At 35.7% G+C, this 16,501-nt stretch overlaps 1 protein-coding gene across 26 annotated transcripts in view; it reads right to left on the reverse strand.

Moving 5' to 3' along the window:
• Positions 1-16,501, reverse strand: part of PHF21A (PHD finger protein 21A) — a 203,976-nt gene that overhangs the window by 164,197 nt on the left and 23,278 nt on the right. For 18 of the 26 annotated variants that reach the window (XR_012518166.1, XM_010333803.3, XM_074401368.1 and 15 more), the window contains 3 exons: positions 9,347-9,387; positions 7,320-7,431; positions 1,372-1,508 (listed from right to left, as the gene is read on the reverse strand). Coding sequence is in view for 24 of the 26 variants with exons in the window: in XM_010333803.3 (XP_010332105.1) it covers positions 1,372-1,425 (54 nt within the window). In the remaining 2 variants the exon portion in view is untranslated. Of the gene's footprint in view, positions 1-476; positions 636-1,371; positions 1,509-5,440; positions 5,478-7,319; positions 7,432-9,346; positions 9,388-16,501 lie in introns of those variants that run through there. The other 8 variants (XM_074401370.1, XM_010333800.3, XM_039470624.2 and 5 more) reach the window with 3 other exon arrangements.

Consider the following 16,501-nt stretch of genomic DNA (forward strand, 5'->3'; position numbering starts at 1 on the left):
AATTCATTCTATGATGATGAGAGCTTTGAACAAAATGTGAATTTAATTTTTATCACTTGCCATTCAGCCAAACTGGGTATTCAACACACCTCTATGTTAAACTACTTTCACTCAGAAAAAGGCGAGCTTGTTTTTGTAACAAATTTCTACTCTTCTCAGTAGCAGAAGCAAGGTTTTAAAAAAAAAAAAAAAAAAAAGTATGCTGCTTATTACCTACTTAAAGAAGCCCACGTGCACAGGGCCAACGCTGCAGCGGAACAAGAGTTTAACGAGATCCGAGATCCGGAGCGGCAGCAGGGATTTCTGAACAGGTGCTTCTGAAGCTTCCTTTAAGTTCTCACCCACACTAATTCTGGGCAACATGCAAATCTAGTAGTTACCAAAGGCCCAAGATATTCTCCCAGTGATTTCAAAAGCTAATGTTATCTTGGACTACTCAGATAAAACAAAGGAAACTATACCCTAAGAACAAACACCTTTAAAAAGTAGTTTTACTTCTCCTTCTCTCCACTCCCATATCTCCAATTGTTACAAAGTCAGAAGCAGTCAATGCATCATCCTTAATCACTTTTGAGTACCAAGGACTATATACATGCATGCATATGTATGTCTTCAGTCTGATGTCCAGCTAAAGTCTAGAAAGACATAAAACAGTGGTATTCTGTTTGCATAACAAATTTTAATCATGTAATTATTTAAAGATGGCTTTTTGTTTTGATTATAGTTATGTATACATTTACTTTTATATATTCACATATAAATTACATTTAATATTTTAAAATTTTATTATACACATAAAATATTGTTTTACAAACATATTTAAAATTTATTTATACATACATTTTTATAATTACTTTAAATGTTTAGTCTGGGTATCTGAGGTAAAATATAAGAATTGTGAAACCTGAAATTTAAACATCTGTGAAGACAATCACATTTTCTTTACGAAAGATTGGAATCAACACATAAAGCTGAGTCATATGATCTGTAAAAATTTTAGTACATATGGTAGTTGAATTAGACATGTTGTTATTTAAACCATGCAAGTTAAATCACATGAATAAAGCCCTTCAGATGAACCAAAAAGCAGAAAAAAGATTTCTTTCTTTTTTGTTAACACCTTTGGTATATTAAAAAAAAAATAATCTTTTCAGTTCTTTTCTTTAGAAAGGAAGTCAGGAATATTTTCTTTAATTTCTTAAAAGTAGTATCTATGACTTTGTTGAGTAGTGATAAAAGGCAAATGACATGACTCTTGGGTAACTGTCTTAAAGATGATTAAAAACTGTACTAAACACCAGAGATGGGCTTGTTTACTAATCTTAACCATTACTTAACAACAGTGTGGGAGATGCCAATACTACAACGTACCTGGTGAACCTGAATTTCCACTTTAAGAGCTTCCTGTAGAGTCTGCAACTCCATCCTCTACCTTCTCCACTTTCTCTGCTGATTCTATAGTTTCTTCAGCCTCTGTTTAAAGTAACAAACTCCTCTTCTCACTGCAGCTGTAAAGATCATAAAATGTTTTGGATCATTACATTTGGAATAAACAAAATATTTATGTCAAATAAACTGTCAAAAAATATTTGTTTCTCTAACACAGGGCAAGAAATTTCTCAAAGATTTTTTTTCCCCGAAATAATTCTTCAAGTATTCCTCTAAAGAACATTTCAAATAACTAAGAAATGAAAAACCAAAAAAAGGGTTTAATCTGGTCATGGAAACATCTAAGTACCCACCACATGCTCAGCACTGTGTTAATTACTACATACTGAGGATATAGAGGTGAACAAGACCACTTCTGCCTTCAATGAGACTATAACCATACAGGACACGCTGTCCTCAGAAGGAGACATATAACAACAGAATCGTACATTTGTAAACTTCACACAGAGTGAACTGGAGAGTTCAGGGTTTCTTGGAAGTTAACAAATGCCACGGTACTTTCATTTGCATGAGTGCTTCCTCTACATAAAAAATAGAGAAACTCAAAATGGGAAAATTCTGGTATAACTTAAGCATTTACATTTAACAAATGAATACTGAACACAGATAAATACAATGCAATATAACTGTGCTATCCACAAAGTTATGATGTGGATATTTTAAAAATGTATCTATTGTGTGTAACATATGAGGTGGTCTAGTAAAGGAACGCATTTCCAACTTTACAATGAAAATCATCTTCTTTCAAGCTTGCCAGTCATCTCTTAGACTATACATATAATGGCATGTGGAAATAATGTCAAAAGTCTAAATCTGTGAATGTGACACCCAGCTTGACCTTCCTATCCTCTTCCAATTATCACTACTCTAATTTAAATTAATTCAGTGGCGAATTTATCCTTTATTACTTTTTTCTTTTTGTGAACGTGGCCTTAGACATGATTTTAGGTACTCTGCCAAAGCAAAAGTCTGTTTTTGCCTGAATAAATTTAAATTTTACTTCAAATTTCTTTTCTTTGCACCTATAAAACTTGTAGCTAGAGCAACTTTTTAGCATTCATATAAACTGGGGAAGGGAACAATCAGAAAGTTAGAGGAACCACTATGCCTTAAACCAGTACAGTAAGATTCGTGATCTTCATATTTCTAAATATTATTTAACTATGGGTAAAGTCTATATTCAACCTAAGTTTTCTAAAAGTCCTTTGAAAACTGGTTTAATGGAGTTATAATGGAATCATTAACTAGGTAACGTATTTTTGTGAGTGTGAGTTTTCATTATATTTGCTTATTCTCATTAGGCATAAAACAGCAGTAGCAATCTTTCTTACGGCTTATGTACTATATTATATATTACCAAAATACTCAAATGTAAAAAAGAATAAATTTCAAAAGTGCAAAATTCCTTTAAATTCACTTTTTTAAAGGGTAGGAAAGGTTTACTGTATAATGATAATGTCAACCAAAACATTTTAAAAGGCAGTATATTTAGGGGAGATATTAATAATTTAGAAAGGGAGACATTGTGGTAAACAAATCTGGGTAGTTTTAGCTACTTACTATCTTTTAAAATATTTGGAACAATAACCAATCAATAAATAAATTTCAGAATCATAAAGTTACTAAGACTAGGATTTTTATTATTATCACATAAGCTTACTCTACCTGCAATCCTAAAGTTAAAACTACAAAGCTACAAAGCCAGTTTAATTTTAAATACTAAAATAATCTCCCTACTCAAATTCTTGACTTATGTATTAAAGTTCTTCTTGAAAACACCACTTGGTTTTAATTTTTACAAGGCTCTACCAGAAAATGTGTCCAAAATGATTCCTTATAATTTTTGTCAAGTCAAGAATCACTCTGAAGTTGAAGGGGTATTTTTCAAATATTCATACTTTATTCTAGTGATAGTAACATATAAAACCATAGTTCAACTCAACTCACATAAACTCTGGAAACGAATGGCATGTTAAAACGCCAAGAATTTACATTATACATGACAAAGGGCTAATATAGTTTATATATTTAGGACTCTGAAAAATTGGTAACAAAAATCTATGAAAAAACAATTTACAGAAGAAGAATGACCAACAAACACAAAAAACTTCCATCTGCAGTTAAGACACAGAAATATAATTAAGATGATATGATATGCTCTATCAAACTGAAGACCTGTAAAAATAATAACACTCTGAGCTGTATAGAATTTGTCAGGTGTCACTTCATAATTTGCTGATGGTTATCTCTAGGTGGTAGCACTGACAGTTATTTACTTTCTTCTTTTTGGGGTACTGATATTTTCGAAATTTTCCATTAAAAAATGCACTTCTTTTTAAACAAGAAAACATTAACCAAGAATTAGTAGATAAAGCATCAGAAAATGTTATACTATCAAACAAAATGCTCAGGAAAAGAAAAGTCAAAACCAGGGTTTAACCCAAAGACTGTAAATGTCAAAGAGTGCCTCGCACAATAAAAAGCCTGCAACTCAAGCTAATGAGGAGCTGATAGCTTTTACTTTCTCCATCAGATTATTGTCTGCTTCTTAGAGATACACAAAGGTGTGAAGTTTTACTTGGCAAGGACTCTAAATGCCAACTACTCATTTATTTCAAAATAAAACTGAAGGGTTAAAAAAAGGTAGGACTAATTGTAGAAAAACATGAAGGATTAGAAGATTCACTTGAAAATATTTTTCTTTTCTTCAGAAAAGTCTCCTTCTGGATAGTAATTTTAAGAGACTGGTCTGTGTGTAAAGAAACAAATTATATACATAGAGTTTACAAAAACAAGACAGGTACATATTGAATCTCGCTTTTTTCATTTTATTTTTTCTTGTAGAGAAGGGGTCTCACTATGTTGCCCAGGCCGGTCCTGAATATATGCTGAATCTTTTGAACAAAATTTTTTTGGCTGGACATGGTGGCTCACACCTGTAATCCCAGTTCTCTGGGAGGCTGAGGTCGGTGGATCACAAGGTCAAGAGATCAAGACCATCCTGGCCAACATGGTGAAACTCCATTTCTTCTAAAAATACAAAAATTAGCTGGGCGTGGTGGCACATGACTGTAGTCCCAGCTACTCGAGAAGCTGAGGCAGGAGAATCACCTGAACCTGGAGGTGGAGGATGTGGTGAGCCAAGATCACACCACTGCACTACAGGCTGGACAACAGAGCAAGAAACTGCCTTTAAAAAAAAAAAAAAAGAAAAAAATTTTTTTTTTTTCCTGAGACAGGGTCTCATTGTGTCACCCAGGCTGGAATGCAGTGGCAATCATGGCTTGCTGCAGCCTCGACATCTGGGCTCAAGCAATCCTCCTGCCTCAGCCTCTTGAGTAGCTGTGATTACAGGTGTGCACCACCTGCAGCAATGGCTAATTTTTTATTTTTTTGTAGTGACAGGGTTTTGCCATGTTGTTCGGGCTGGTCTTGAGCTCCTGGACTAAAGTGATCCATCCACCTTCAGCCTCCCAAAATGCGGGATATTAGCCACTGCACCCAACTGAAAAAATATTTTGAGATCTTGGACATATCATGCAGTCATCATCTGAACACCACTGGGAGGCAGTTCATAGCATCAAAAAAGTTATTTGCTACACTTTTAAAAGATAACAACATATTTTGACAAATTCTAATAAGTTACAAAGAATCAATCAGTTACTGCAAGGTGAATATCATCAGACTCACAAGACGGTAACACACTGTATTCCAGCATAATACCTCTCACCATCCAACAGCTCTACAAGTCACCATCAACGAGGGCACTTCCCTAGCCCGAAATACTAGCATTTGCAATCTTCCAAACTGTACACATCAAACCATTCCGATACCTAATGGCCTCTCACCTTCCATTAACAACAGTAACAAAAAACGTAAAACCAAACACACAAAATCAAACAAACAGAAACAATTATTAAATCCCACTAAAATGGTCAGCCAAGGAAAGCACATTTATCATCCCAAAAACAAAAACACTAATTCTACTTACTCACGGTGTGACTACTCTCATCCTCAGGGTTTGTTTGCTTGTAAATCAGGAAAATGGAAACAATATCACCTACTTCATAAGACTGTTGCAGTTTAAATAAGGCAAAATTATATGAAAAGCCCTTTGCAAACTGTAAAGTTTTATGACACTTTTAATACATTTAATTCTTTTCTCTATACAGACTTTTTAATAAAACTTCTCTACACAGTATATATCTAGAAGACTGTAAGCTTTTCTGTTCTCAAACTTTCTATGGAGATTCTTCTAACTATTTCTCTGGGTATACATCTGCTTGAATTATGTGACCTGTAGGTCTTTTATTATGATTCTAATAACTCGTAGCAAAGCTGTAACTCCGATTTTACTGCTAAGAAATATTTTGCTGTTACTGAATTGACAGAAACCTTTTTCCAATCAAAACTGGACTCATCAACCAACATTTCTTTAACAATAAGTCCATGACACAGTGTGCCCCAAACTGTCTCTAAAAAGGACAATTCCATGTTGTCTGTACCATGCATTTATTTGGTGTGAAACTCCTCTGCTTCTGATCCATATTCTCAGACACAATGTTTAAAGTAGGCTAAATTCATTTTTTTAAATAGGAAAAAGTAGTTAAGTCTTGACAGATCTATGTATTTTTATTTCTTGTCCCATGCTTAATACTCAAATATCAGGTTTCAATTTGTACAAAATACTTACTTCTTACTATGTATCTAACATATATAGAGAGAAAATACTTTCATTAACTTTAGTGCTAAAATTACCAGGAATGCCAAAAATAATAAAATTCTTTTAATATTTATTAAAAACTTTAACATTAACATGAATCAATACAAATGTCAACATTAAAAAAAATAATGTAATGTTTATTTTCTTATCATTTAGCACATTTCAACACGTCTTGATTTATTTTCATCACAGTATTTCTTTTATGACACTCCACAGGTGAACAGAAACTACTACTGCACAAAGAGCTTCGCAATCCTGATTTTAGAGGCTAACCCTCTGAATCTGGTCAGGTTACTATATTCAAATCCTGGTATGACAGCTCTTGACAAATACCTCCTTAGCTAGTTGGATGTTTCCATATTATTAAATTACATTTAATAATGTTTCCTAATTATTAAATTAAATAAAAAATATATATGCATACATATCATTACATTTATGGTATCTAAATGTCTGAATGTATGTGAGTATAAAATTATCTTTCTCATCTTTATGTGTTTTGTAAGGGGTAGAGGGCAAGTCCTCATTTTGCGAAAAAGGAATCTCTATGCAGTTCACACCTCTGCTGCAACCTGCAGGCTTTTATGGTGCCTTGGGCCAGGCCAGGGTTACCCATAGCACCTTCCTTCACAGGTCTGCGTAGAGTCCTGGATTCCTCCCCACCATCATCAGTGCTCAACCCAATGTACAGTTTATACCTCTGCTTTCTGGGGTCCAGGCTGTCTACATACAGTCTTCTATTTCTTTTCTTTTCAAAAATCAAGCATGTCTACTAAATTATCCCAACCACATCCAACAAAAAGAAAACTGAGTAAAATTTTAAATACACAGAAATTGAAAATGGAAGTTGGGAAGTAGGGTTTAAGAGCATAGCGACAAGGAGGCCAAGATTTTAGAACTGGTTATCACATTTACCAGAATCCTATTCATATTTAATGATTTTTTTTTTTTTTAAAAACTGTCCAGACATGCCTGTCCAGGTCTTACAAATATATACCACACAAAGGATAACACAAGTGGGTGTGGTAGTTTCAGCATAACCAATAAATACTTAATAGAAGTGGAAGTTATGGGAGATATATTTCAGATCAATATAAGGAAAAGGAAGAACTAAGGATTAGAGTTGTACAAAAAAGGAATGGGTTACCTTATGAGGTAGTGGGCTCCCTGTCATTAGAAGTATTCAAGAATGCTGCATATCATATCCCCCTCTTGGAGATTCACAATGCACATTAGCATATTAAAGGTTCTGAGAAGTCCTGCAGTAAAGAAACCTGTTTAACTTTGTTTAATGCAGCATTTTCCAAATTATTTGACCACAGAACCCTTTTCCCACCCCCGCCCCCTTCAATAATACTTATTCAGTTTCTGTGGAAGCAGAATTCCTCAGAATACATTATAGAAAATGAGCTACATTTTTAAAACATGTAGTATTCAGTATGTACCTGAATAACAAACTGTCAGGGATCTAGAAGAAACTGCCACACAGGGTAAAATATTGGAGGAGAAGGTCCTTAATCCATACCTAGTGTTCCATTATTGGAACACTAAGCTTGGGGGAATTATTTATATCCTACTGCTCAAGATCATCGCCAAGGTCTGATTTTTCACACACAAAAAAAAATTTGCAACCTCTGGTATAAATGGGTTAAGGTCCCTTCTCTAAGATTCTGTCCCATGTCAAAGTAAGAGCTATAGGATCTTGATTATCTATTTTAAAAGGTTTCATTAGAGAAAAGCAAGTAGAAATCAAAAGGTAGTAAAATGCAAGGGTTAATTTAGTTCAAGTGCCTCCATGAATCACGTTCTAACCCCAGTCCCTAAAAGGAAGACAGACACCACAAGCACCATAAGCTATCAAAAGGAAACTTTGGCCAAATATCTATTATATCTACTCCATCCACTAAGTTAATTACTATTTGAGAGAGAGTATTTAAAATTTTTTTTAAACTTTGGGAGGCTCAGGCAGGTGGATCACGAGGTCGAGAGATCGAGACCATCCTGGTCAACATGGTGAAACCCCGTCTCTACTAAAGATACAAAAAATTAGCTGGGCATGGTGGCACGTGCCTGTAATCCCAGCTACTCAGGAGGCTGAGGCAGGAGAATTGCCTGAGCCCAGGAGGCGGAGGTTGCGGTGAGCCGAGATCGCGCCATTGCACTCCAGCCTGGGTAACAAGAGCGAAACTCCGTCTCAAAAAAAAAAAAAAAAAATTTTTTTTAAAAAGGAATAGCCTTGCATTAGGCGACTACCCTATTCCAGCTATCTTATTTGAATTTAATTTTTTTCATAATACACACTCTTCTAATAAAGTTATTATTTGTTTGATGGCTAGTCATTAGATTGCTCTGTGCATTCAAAGAAATGATTAAGAGTGATGACTTATAAGCCATATAAAAAAAAATCTATCAAAGTAGACATCAGGAAAAAAGTTTGCCTATATGTCCCACATGATTACATTTTTCTCTCTCTCTCTTTTTCCTTTTTAAGAATTATATAAAACAACACACACTAAAAAACGTGCTATCAGACATGAGGCTAATCCAATATTAAGTTTAAGAATATAAACACGAGTCCCAAATTTCAAAGTCAAGTTTCCACAGTTACATTAACCTAAGCCATTTTGCACATATACTAAAGCCATCAAACATAACAGCATATTAAGTAACACAAACCACTATAGGAATCTTAATACACAAACCACTATAGGAATCTTAATCTTCTTTTTTTAAGAGATGGGGGTCTTGCTTTGTTGCCCAGGCTGGACTTGCACTGGCTCAAGCCATCATCCTGCCTCAGCTTCCTGAGTAACTGGGACTACAGGCACACACCACTGGGCCTGGCTGGGAATCTGAACTTTTCAATTTCTTGGATTTTGAATTCTCAACTCGAGCCACTGCATTAAGGACATTTTTGGAAAAGGTGATGTTTACATTTTAACAGGTTATCGGAATGGAGGAACATGCAGGCCTAGCTGTATTAGCAGAAACACATATGGGTTTGAAATATAGCTATGTGACATTAGACAATTCATTTCCACTCAGTGCAAACAGCAAAACCCCATTTCTGAGAGACAGCTTTTTTTTAAAAAAAAAAAAAAAAAAAATCACAGTATCTGAATTATTATCCAGCTAGCATCAGGCATACTATGTCTACCTACTGAAAGTACTTACCAATTTTGGGAAAACTGGCTCTTCTTCAGCTCTCTAACCCCCTATAACAGAAGAATGGAAAAATGGAATTAGACAACACACACATATTTATAACATGTCATCAAAAGCTGAAGATTCAAAGATTTCTATCTGATTTTAGGAAGAAAAAACCAAAACACACAAAAATTTCCAAAGTTTTAAAACCCAAAAGAAAAAAAAAAAAATAGGTAATTTTTACAGCAAAGAAGGAACTCAAGAGCAGTTAAATCACTACTTTTCCATAGTTTTTCAAGACAAGGGAAAGTAAGCAGTTGATATTTTCCTTTCCTAAGAGATAGATAGAAATAAAATGCACCTCATTTAAATAACATACAACTACTCCTTCAAACCCAACAAGTGATCTCTACTGTCGGTTGCTTTATAGTAACAAATTAAGCTAACATCACTAGTCCTTAGTTTGGTCCTCATAAAAGGCATTCTCTTCAATTAATCTTGAAATGGATTTGCCTTATGCAAGGTTTTAAAATCATAGCATTTTATAATAATGTATAGTCAGAATTTTAATTAACCTTTTCTCACATTCTTAGATGTGTCTTACTTTTTTTTTTTTTTTTTTTAGACAGACTCTCCTTCTGTTCCCCAGGCTCCAGTGCAATGGCACAGTCAGGCACAGTCAGCTCACTGTAGCCTCAACCTCCCAGGCTCAAGTGATCCTCCCACCTCAGCCTCCTGAATAGCTGGGACCGCAAGTGTGCCATTATGCCTTGTAATTATTTTATTTTTTTGTAGAGACAGGCCTCACTATGTTGCCCAAGCTGGTATTGAACCCCTGGGCTCAAGCAATCCTCCCTGACTCAACCTCCCAAAGTGCTGTAATCACAGGTGTGAGCCACCATGCCTGCCCATGTCTAATTAGATTGTAAACCACACACATAAAAGCTATTTGTTTCTATGCCACATATCTAATCAGTGATAAACCCAGAAAGAAAATTAAGGTTTGGGGATCCCGATCTAATATTAGAAGAAAACTAAAACTTTTCCCTTAATATTTTAGTATTAAATTATTTAAAGTCCACTATGTTATGCTCTAGAACTACATGTCTTCCTTTGCCTTAAATATGGTGTTTGTTGACTGATATTACTCCAATGGTGTCTCATTTCCTCAGGGAACATTTCAGAAGAGCTTCATATCTCCCAGATTGTAAATCTTTGTTTAATCATGTACAGTTATACCAAACATACAATAAAATTATTTAAAAGGGTCCCAGTTCATGCAGTTAGCATTCATTTCCTAAAGAAATGCAATGTGTTGTTCCAGGCTGCCTTTTCTTTAGCAGCAGTCCTTTACAAAGTCCTCAGGCCCATGCAAATAACAATTTTAATCACCAAGGTTAGGATGACCCCCAACCAAAAGAGAAAGCATGCAACAATCACAAAACAATGCAGTTATTAAAAAGTAGATTCTTAACACTACTGATATCTACAGGACTCTGTACCACTCAAAAGGTTGCCTGAGACAGTACCAGGCACATAGTAAATGCTCAATAAATACTTGTTAAATCAATGAATTGACTAAATAGACACTTAAGCTGTCTGTTGTGGGCTTATCTTCCCTATTAGGGCTTTCATGTTAGCTCTTTCAGGCTGGGGATAATTTCTTATGCATCGATCTCCAGCAGCATTATTTGTTAAATGAATGACTTTCTGGAACTGTTTTCATCCAAGTTGTTGATTAGGAAGTAAAATATTACCATTTTAAAATATAATAAAAAGGAAAAGACTGATAAATTGGACAAAATTAAAAACTTCTGTTCATCAAAAAAACACCATTAAGAAAGTGAAAAAGCAAGCCACAGAATTGGAGGTGACAACTGCAATATGTATAATCAACACAGCCTTATACCCAGAATATATAAAGTATGTTGAAATTCAAAGTAATGAGGAGGGAACTGGGATTTTAACTTACGCAGCATTTGGAAAAGTATTACTAAATGCTGCTGAAAATTCTTATTTAATAAAAGGCAGCACACTGTACATATACCTTATCTCCAAAGGCATTTTCTCCAAAAATGAGTAGCAGGGCCAATCCTAAACGGATAAAGAATTTTGCCATGATATCCTGAAATCATGATGTTATGAAACTGCTCATAAGACTACTTGCAGGGACTGCAGAAATCGCATAGGAAATCAAAGCCCGATAAGTTAAGTGATTTCCCCAAAGGTCACTCAGCTAGCTGGTCGTGAAGCTGAAGAAGAGCTTACTGGCCCAAGATTCCTTTAACTGAGCTCATTTTCCACTAGACCTAACTTTCTCTTAACCCACTGCAGCAGTTACTCTTCTAAAAAACAAACTACAACAAACACCAGCTAAATATTTTTGGAAAAGTTCGTATATAAAGTTTTTTTAAAAAATCACGTACGTAAGCCATCTAGAAAAGTCTTGTAACATGAAATCCTGGCCGGGCATGGTGGCTCAAGCCTGTAATCCCAGCACTTTGAAAGGCTAAGCCAGGCAATTAAAGGCCAATTAAAGCTGTGGACCCTCTTCCAAGAAAATTGTACCTATGCTGATATGTATAGAATTTAGCATATAGTAGGAAGGAGTTGACCCCGCTGAAGCGCATTCATGGGATCCCTTAGGTTTAAAGGACTTCATATTTTGTTTTGTTTTTGTTTGTTTAATCCAATAGAAAATCACAAGGTCAGGAGGTCGAGATCATCCTGGCCAACACGGTGAAACCCCTGCTCTACTAAAAATATGAAAAAAAATTTAGCTGGGTGTGGTGCGCACACCTGCAATCCCAGCTACTCGGGAGGCTGAGGCAGGAGAATCACTTGAACCCAGGAGGGGGACACTGCAATGAGCTGAGATTGTGCCACCGCACTCCAGCCTGAGCGAGTCTCTGTCTCAAAAACAAAACAAAACAAACAAACAAACAAAAACAAAACAAAATATGAAATCTTTTAAACCTAAGGGATCCCATGAATGCGCTTCAGAGGAGTCAACTCTTTCATACTATATGCTAAATTCTATACATATCAGCACAGGTATGATTTTCTTGGAAGAGGGTCCACAGCTTTAACTGGTTTCACAATGAGCTTCACATACCCAAAAAGAGGAAATTGTTTTTAGACTAATGATTCTTAAATACTGTGCACATCAGAAATCCCAAAGTGTTTCTTCTGAAGATTGAATATTAATTGACTACCATTTGGAAATTGAAAAAAAAAAAAAGAAAAGCAAATATTTTATTTCTATAATTTAAGAAGATTGAACAGCAAAAAGCAAAATCTATACACACATTTGTGCTTTTTACACTATCCACATGTAAAACATATTTAAGTCTGAAAGCAAGTTTGAGTTCGTCATGTTAAGCTGGTTAAAAGCCACTTAGTTTGTTTCTCACATACATTTCACACTTCTAACTAAGGTAGTTCAAAATTTTAACCATATTTGCTGAAATTTTTAAAATTTGTTCTTGAAAAACATACCCCAAACACCTAAGTTAGAGTAAATAAAATTATTTTTGCTTTTAGAGGTATTATATTATCTTGCTAATACAAAGTCATACAAGTTTTCACAAACAGAAGATTGTTCACCTCTCTAGAACTTCGCAGGTAACTGTTCTAATTAGAGCCGGTAAAGAAACAAATCATCTAGATTTCTGATATGGTTATAATATTTTAAACATTACAAATAAACCTAATGCGATTAATATTTAAGTACCTTTTGTAAAATATCTGAAACCCTTGTATATGAAGAATCTATATTAAACAACAAAATTTGCAGAGAAAAAGTTTAATACTAGAAAATGTTTTAAATTAGGCTAAAATTTAATTCACCCTACTACAAATTTCAAATGATTAAGTTTATAGCCTGTGCTCAATCATAAATTTTGATAAGGGACTAGAATAGCACAGATTAATTGTCATTCAAAGACACTTTAAAATGTCACCTTACCCAGAAGATTCAATCTCTTCTCTTCCCCTACTGTAAGAGGCCCCAAAACTGAGCTTTATGTACCACAGCTTTTAGTGTTTTTTATCTGCCCTTCCTAACTTCCCACAGAAAGCAAGTAGTTTGAAATAAATTTAAATGCAGATAAGTGGTTAGAAGAAAAAGCAGAATCCCACTTGATGAGTTTAGTCTCTGGGGCCCCAACATCTTAATAACCATCCCTCTTGTCCCCACCTCTCTTACCCTCTCCTGGACATCCCTCTAGCTTCTCCCTTTACTCTCATGGAGCATCAATGTTTCCCGCATCATTACTGGATCATTTTGTTCCTTCTATCTTAAATAATAATAATTTAAAACAAAAATTTTAAAAACCTCCCTTGACTCCATATCCTTCTCTAGTTATTGCCCCTGTCTAGATTCATATTTACAGCAAAACTCCCTGAAAGAGTTAATCATACTCCCTGACTCTAATTCCTCTCCTCCTATTCTCTATTGAACACAACCCCTTAGGCCCTTTGCCTCCCTCCATTCTTGTCAAGATCACCAGAGATTTACCAGTTGTTTAATCCAATAGAAAACAGTCTTCACTTCCTTGACCAGTATTTTTTGACCCACTGATGCATTTCTTCCTCCTTGAAATTTTTTTTCTCTTGACTTCCAGGAGACCACCCTCTCTTGATTTTCTTCCTCATCTCTCTGGCTACTCTCCCTGGTTTCTTTTGCTGGTTCCTCTTTACCTCCAACACCTCAAAATGTGAAATTGCCCCAGGACTCATTTCTTGGAACTATTCCCCTTAGGTGATCTCACACAGTCTCATGGCTATAAAAGGATCTACACCCTGGCAATTCCTAATGTTTATCTCCAGCACAGATCCTTCCCCTGAATTCCAAACTCATATACCCAACTGCCCACTCAACACTGGTCAAATAGGTATCTCAAGCTCAACACATCCAAAACTAAACTCCTGACTACTCCCCTAACCTCCTCCTCAGAGTCATGCTCATCTCAATAAATCTCCAGCCCTTCAGAAGAAAAAAATCCTAAAAGTCATCTTAAGACTCCTCTTTCTCCACACCCCACATGTACTCTAACAGCTAACCGTGTGCCTCTACCTTCAAAACATATTCACCATGACCACTTGTCTCAGCTCTCCTATCACCTCCCTGGTCCAAGTCACCTTCACCTTTTACTTAGATAATTGCAACAGCCTCCTAACAGGCCTCCCGACTTCCACCCTAGACCCACTAAGGTATATTCTCACAAGCCAGAGTGTGCTTTTCAAAACCCAAGACAGATCTTGTTACTCCTCTGCTCAAAACTCTCCAATGGCTTTCCACCATACTCTGAAAAAAGACGAAGTTCCTTTCAATGGCCCACAAGGCACTAAGTGATCTGGGCCTTTGCCACTCTCAGCCACCCCATCTCCCCATTGCTCAATCACTCCAGCAACACTGGCCTCCTTTCTGCACTGCAGACCCTCCAGGCAAGTTCCCTTCTTGGGGCTCTTCTAATTCCCTGCACTCTGGCTGGGACACTCTTTTCCTCCAAATATCTTCATGGCTCACTCCCTCAAATTACAGAGGAAATCTATAGCAGTTTCAGGAGAAGAATACTAAAATAAAAACTAAAATTATGATCAGAATTGTTCCACTCCCCAACTTTTACTTATGCTCTTCCTTATACCAAGAATAATATCTTTTTACCTTCTCTCTAACTATCCAAATCTCACCCACACACTAGGGTCCAGATAAAGACTCACTGATTAACAGAGATCTGCCCAAACCATCCTAATTCCCAATTCTTCCTTTGTTTAAACTCCTGAAGTGTTTATCATCTTTCTCATTCATTTTCAAATGTAACCACATACTGCTTCACATTTTAATCTAACCTACATGACATCTCCGTAACTAGAACACACACACACACACACACACACACACACACACACACACGAACAGAATACCATCTCAATCCTAGATCAGAATAACACATAAAAGTTAACAATATACAGATTCACAGGCCCTACCCCTTAAAGATACTGAATATATTATGTCTTATTTAGAACCCATAAATCTGTATTTAAGTTCCCCCCAAAAGATTCTGATAGGGAGCTGGGATTAGAAACCACTGCCTGCCTTACAGTACTCTGGTTCCTTCAGTACCTAGGAAAGTAGGCCCTCGAACAGCCTAAAACTAGAATGGACACCTCAGAGGGCCAGATCTATACCTTCATTTCACAGGGAAAGAGAGGTCGAAGAAGTTCAGATGACTCGCTAAAATCTACAAAGATAATAAGAGGAAAAGCTCAGCCTAAAACCCAGATTCACAGCTCTCAATCTAGGAATCTTTCCATTAGACTGTATATAAATAAATAAAAGTAATAAAAATCCACCATTCACAGATGGGTGTAGTAAACACTGATTATCTATTACTTGACCAGTGGTTGTAGTGTCTAAGTTCTAAAACAGTGCACATTAACTTCCATATGCTTGAAAAATGTGAGCCACCCTAGCTAATAAAAGATTTTGAGGCTAGAAGGTAATTATAGGAAGGCTTTTAAGTAAAATAAAAAACAAAACAATTCTTCGAAATCATCTTACAATAAATACAAAAACTGTTGGAATCATTTTTTATGGTTGAGAAGTAATAGCAGAAATAAGTGAAAAGAAGAAATCTTGCTTCCTCATTCTATAAAAGCACAAAAATCTTTATTCACAACCTTCCACAGCTCTCACAAAGCTATGTTTTCTGAGTCTAATCATCATAACGAAAACTTCTTAATTATAGATCAGACTTAGTAAATCACTCCATATCCCAAGACAACTCAAACTCTATCTTAATAATCAGTTAACATCAGGACTAAAACTCTTGTCATTAACAACAAAAAAACAACTCTGGTGTCTATAAGGCATTATAAAAGAGTCTGGGTTTATTTTGGTGTGCAGGGATTTAAGGAAGTGCCTCCTATTAACACTAATGGGAGTTCTGGGTGTAAACTGTAAGCACCAAGGAAGAGGCTCAACGGCCAGCTCTGCATCTGTGAGAGAGCCCTTTCTACTGCACTAACTGTAACTACTGGGAGTTGTTTGCTCAGAAATGGGATAATAGACCCAAATTCCTATGTCTCTAAAGCACAAAGATAATTCAAATAAAAGTCACTAAGAAAGGTCAATGGTAGGTACTAGAATTTAAAAATAGACAAGAAAAAGCTAAACTA

This window comes from Saimiri boliviensis, chromosome 6, assembly GCF_048565385.1.
Source record: "Saimiri boliviensis isolate mSaiBol1 chromosome 6, mSaiBol1.pri, whole genome shotgun sequence".
NCBI classification, from domain to species: Eukaryota; Metazoa; Chordata; class Mammalia; order Primates; family Cebidae; genus Saimiri; species Saimiri boliviensis.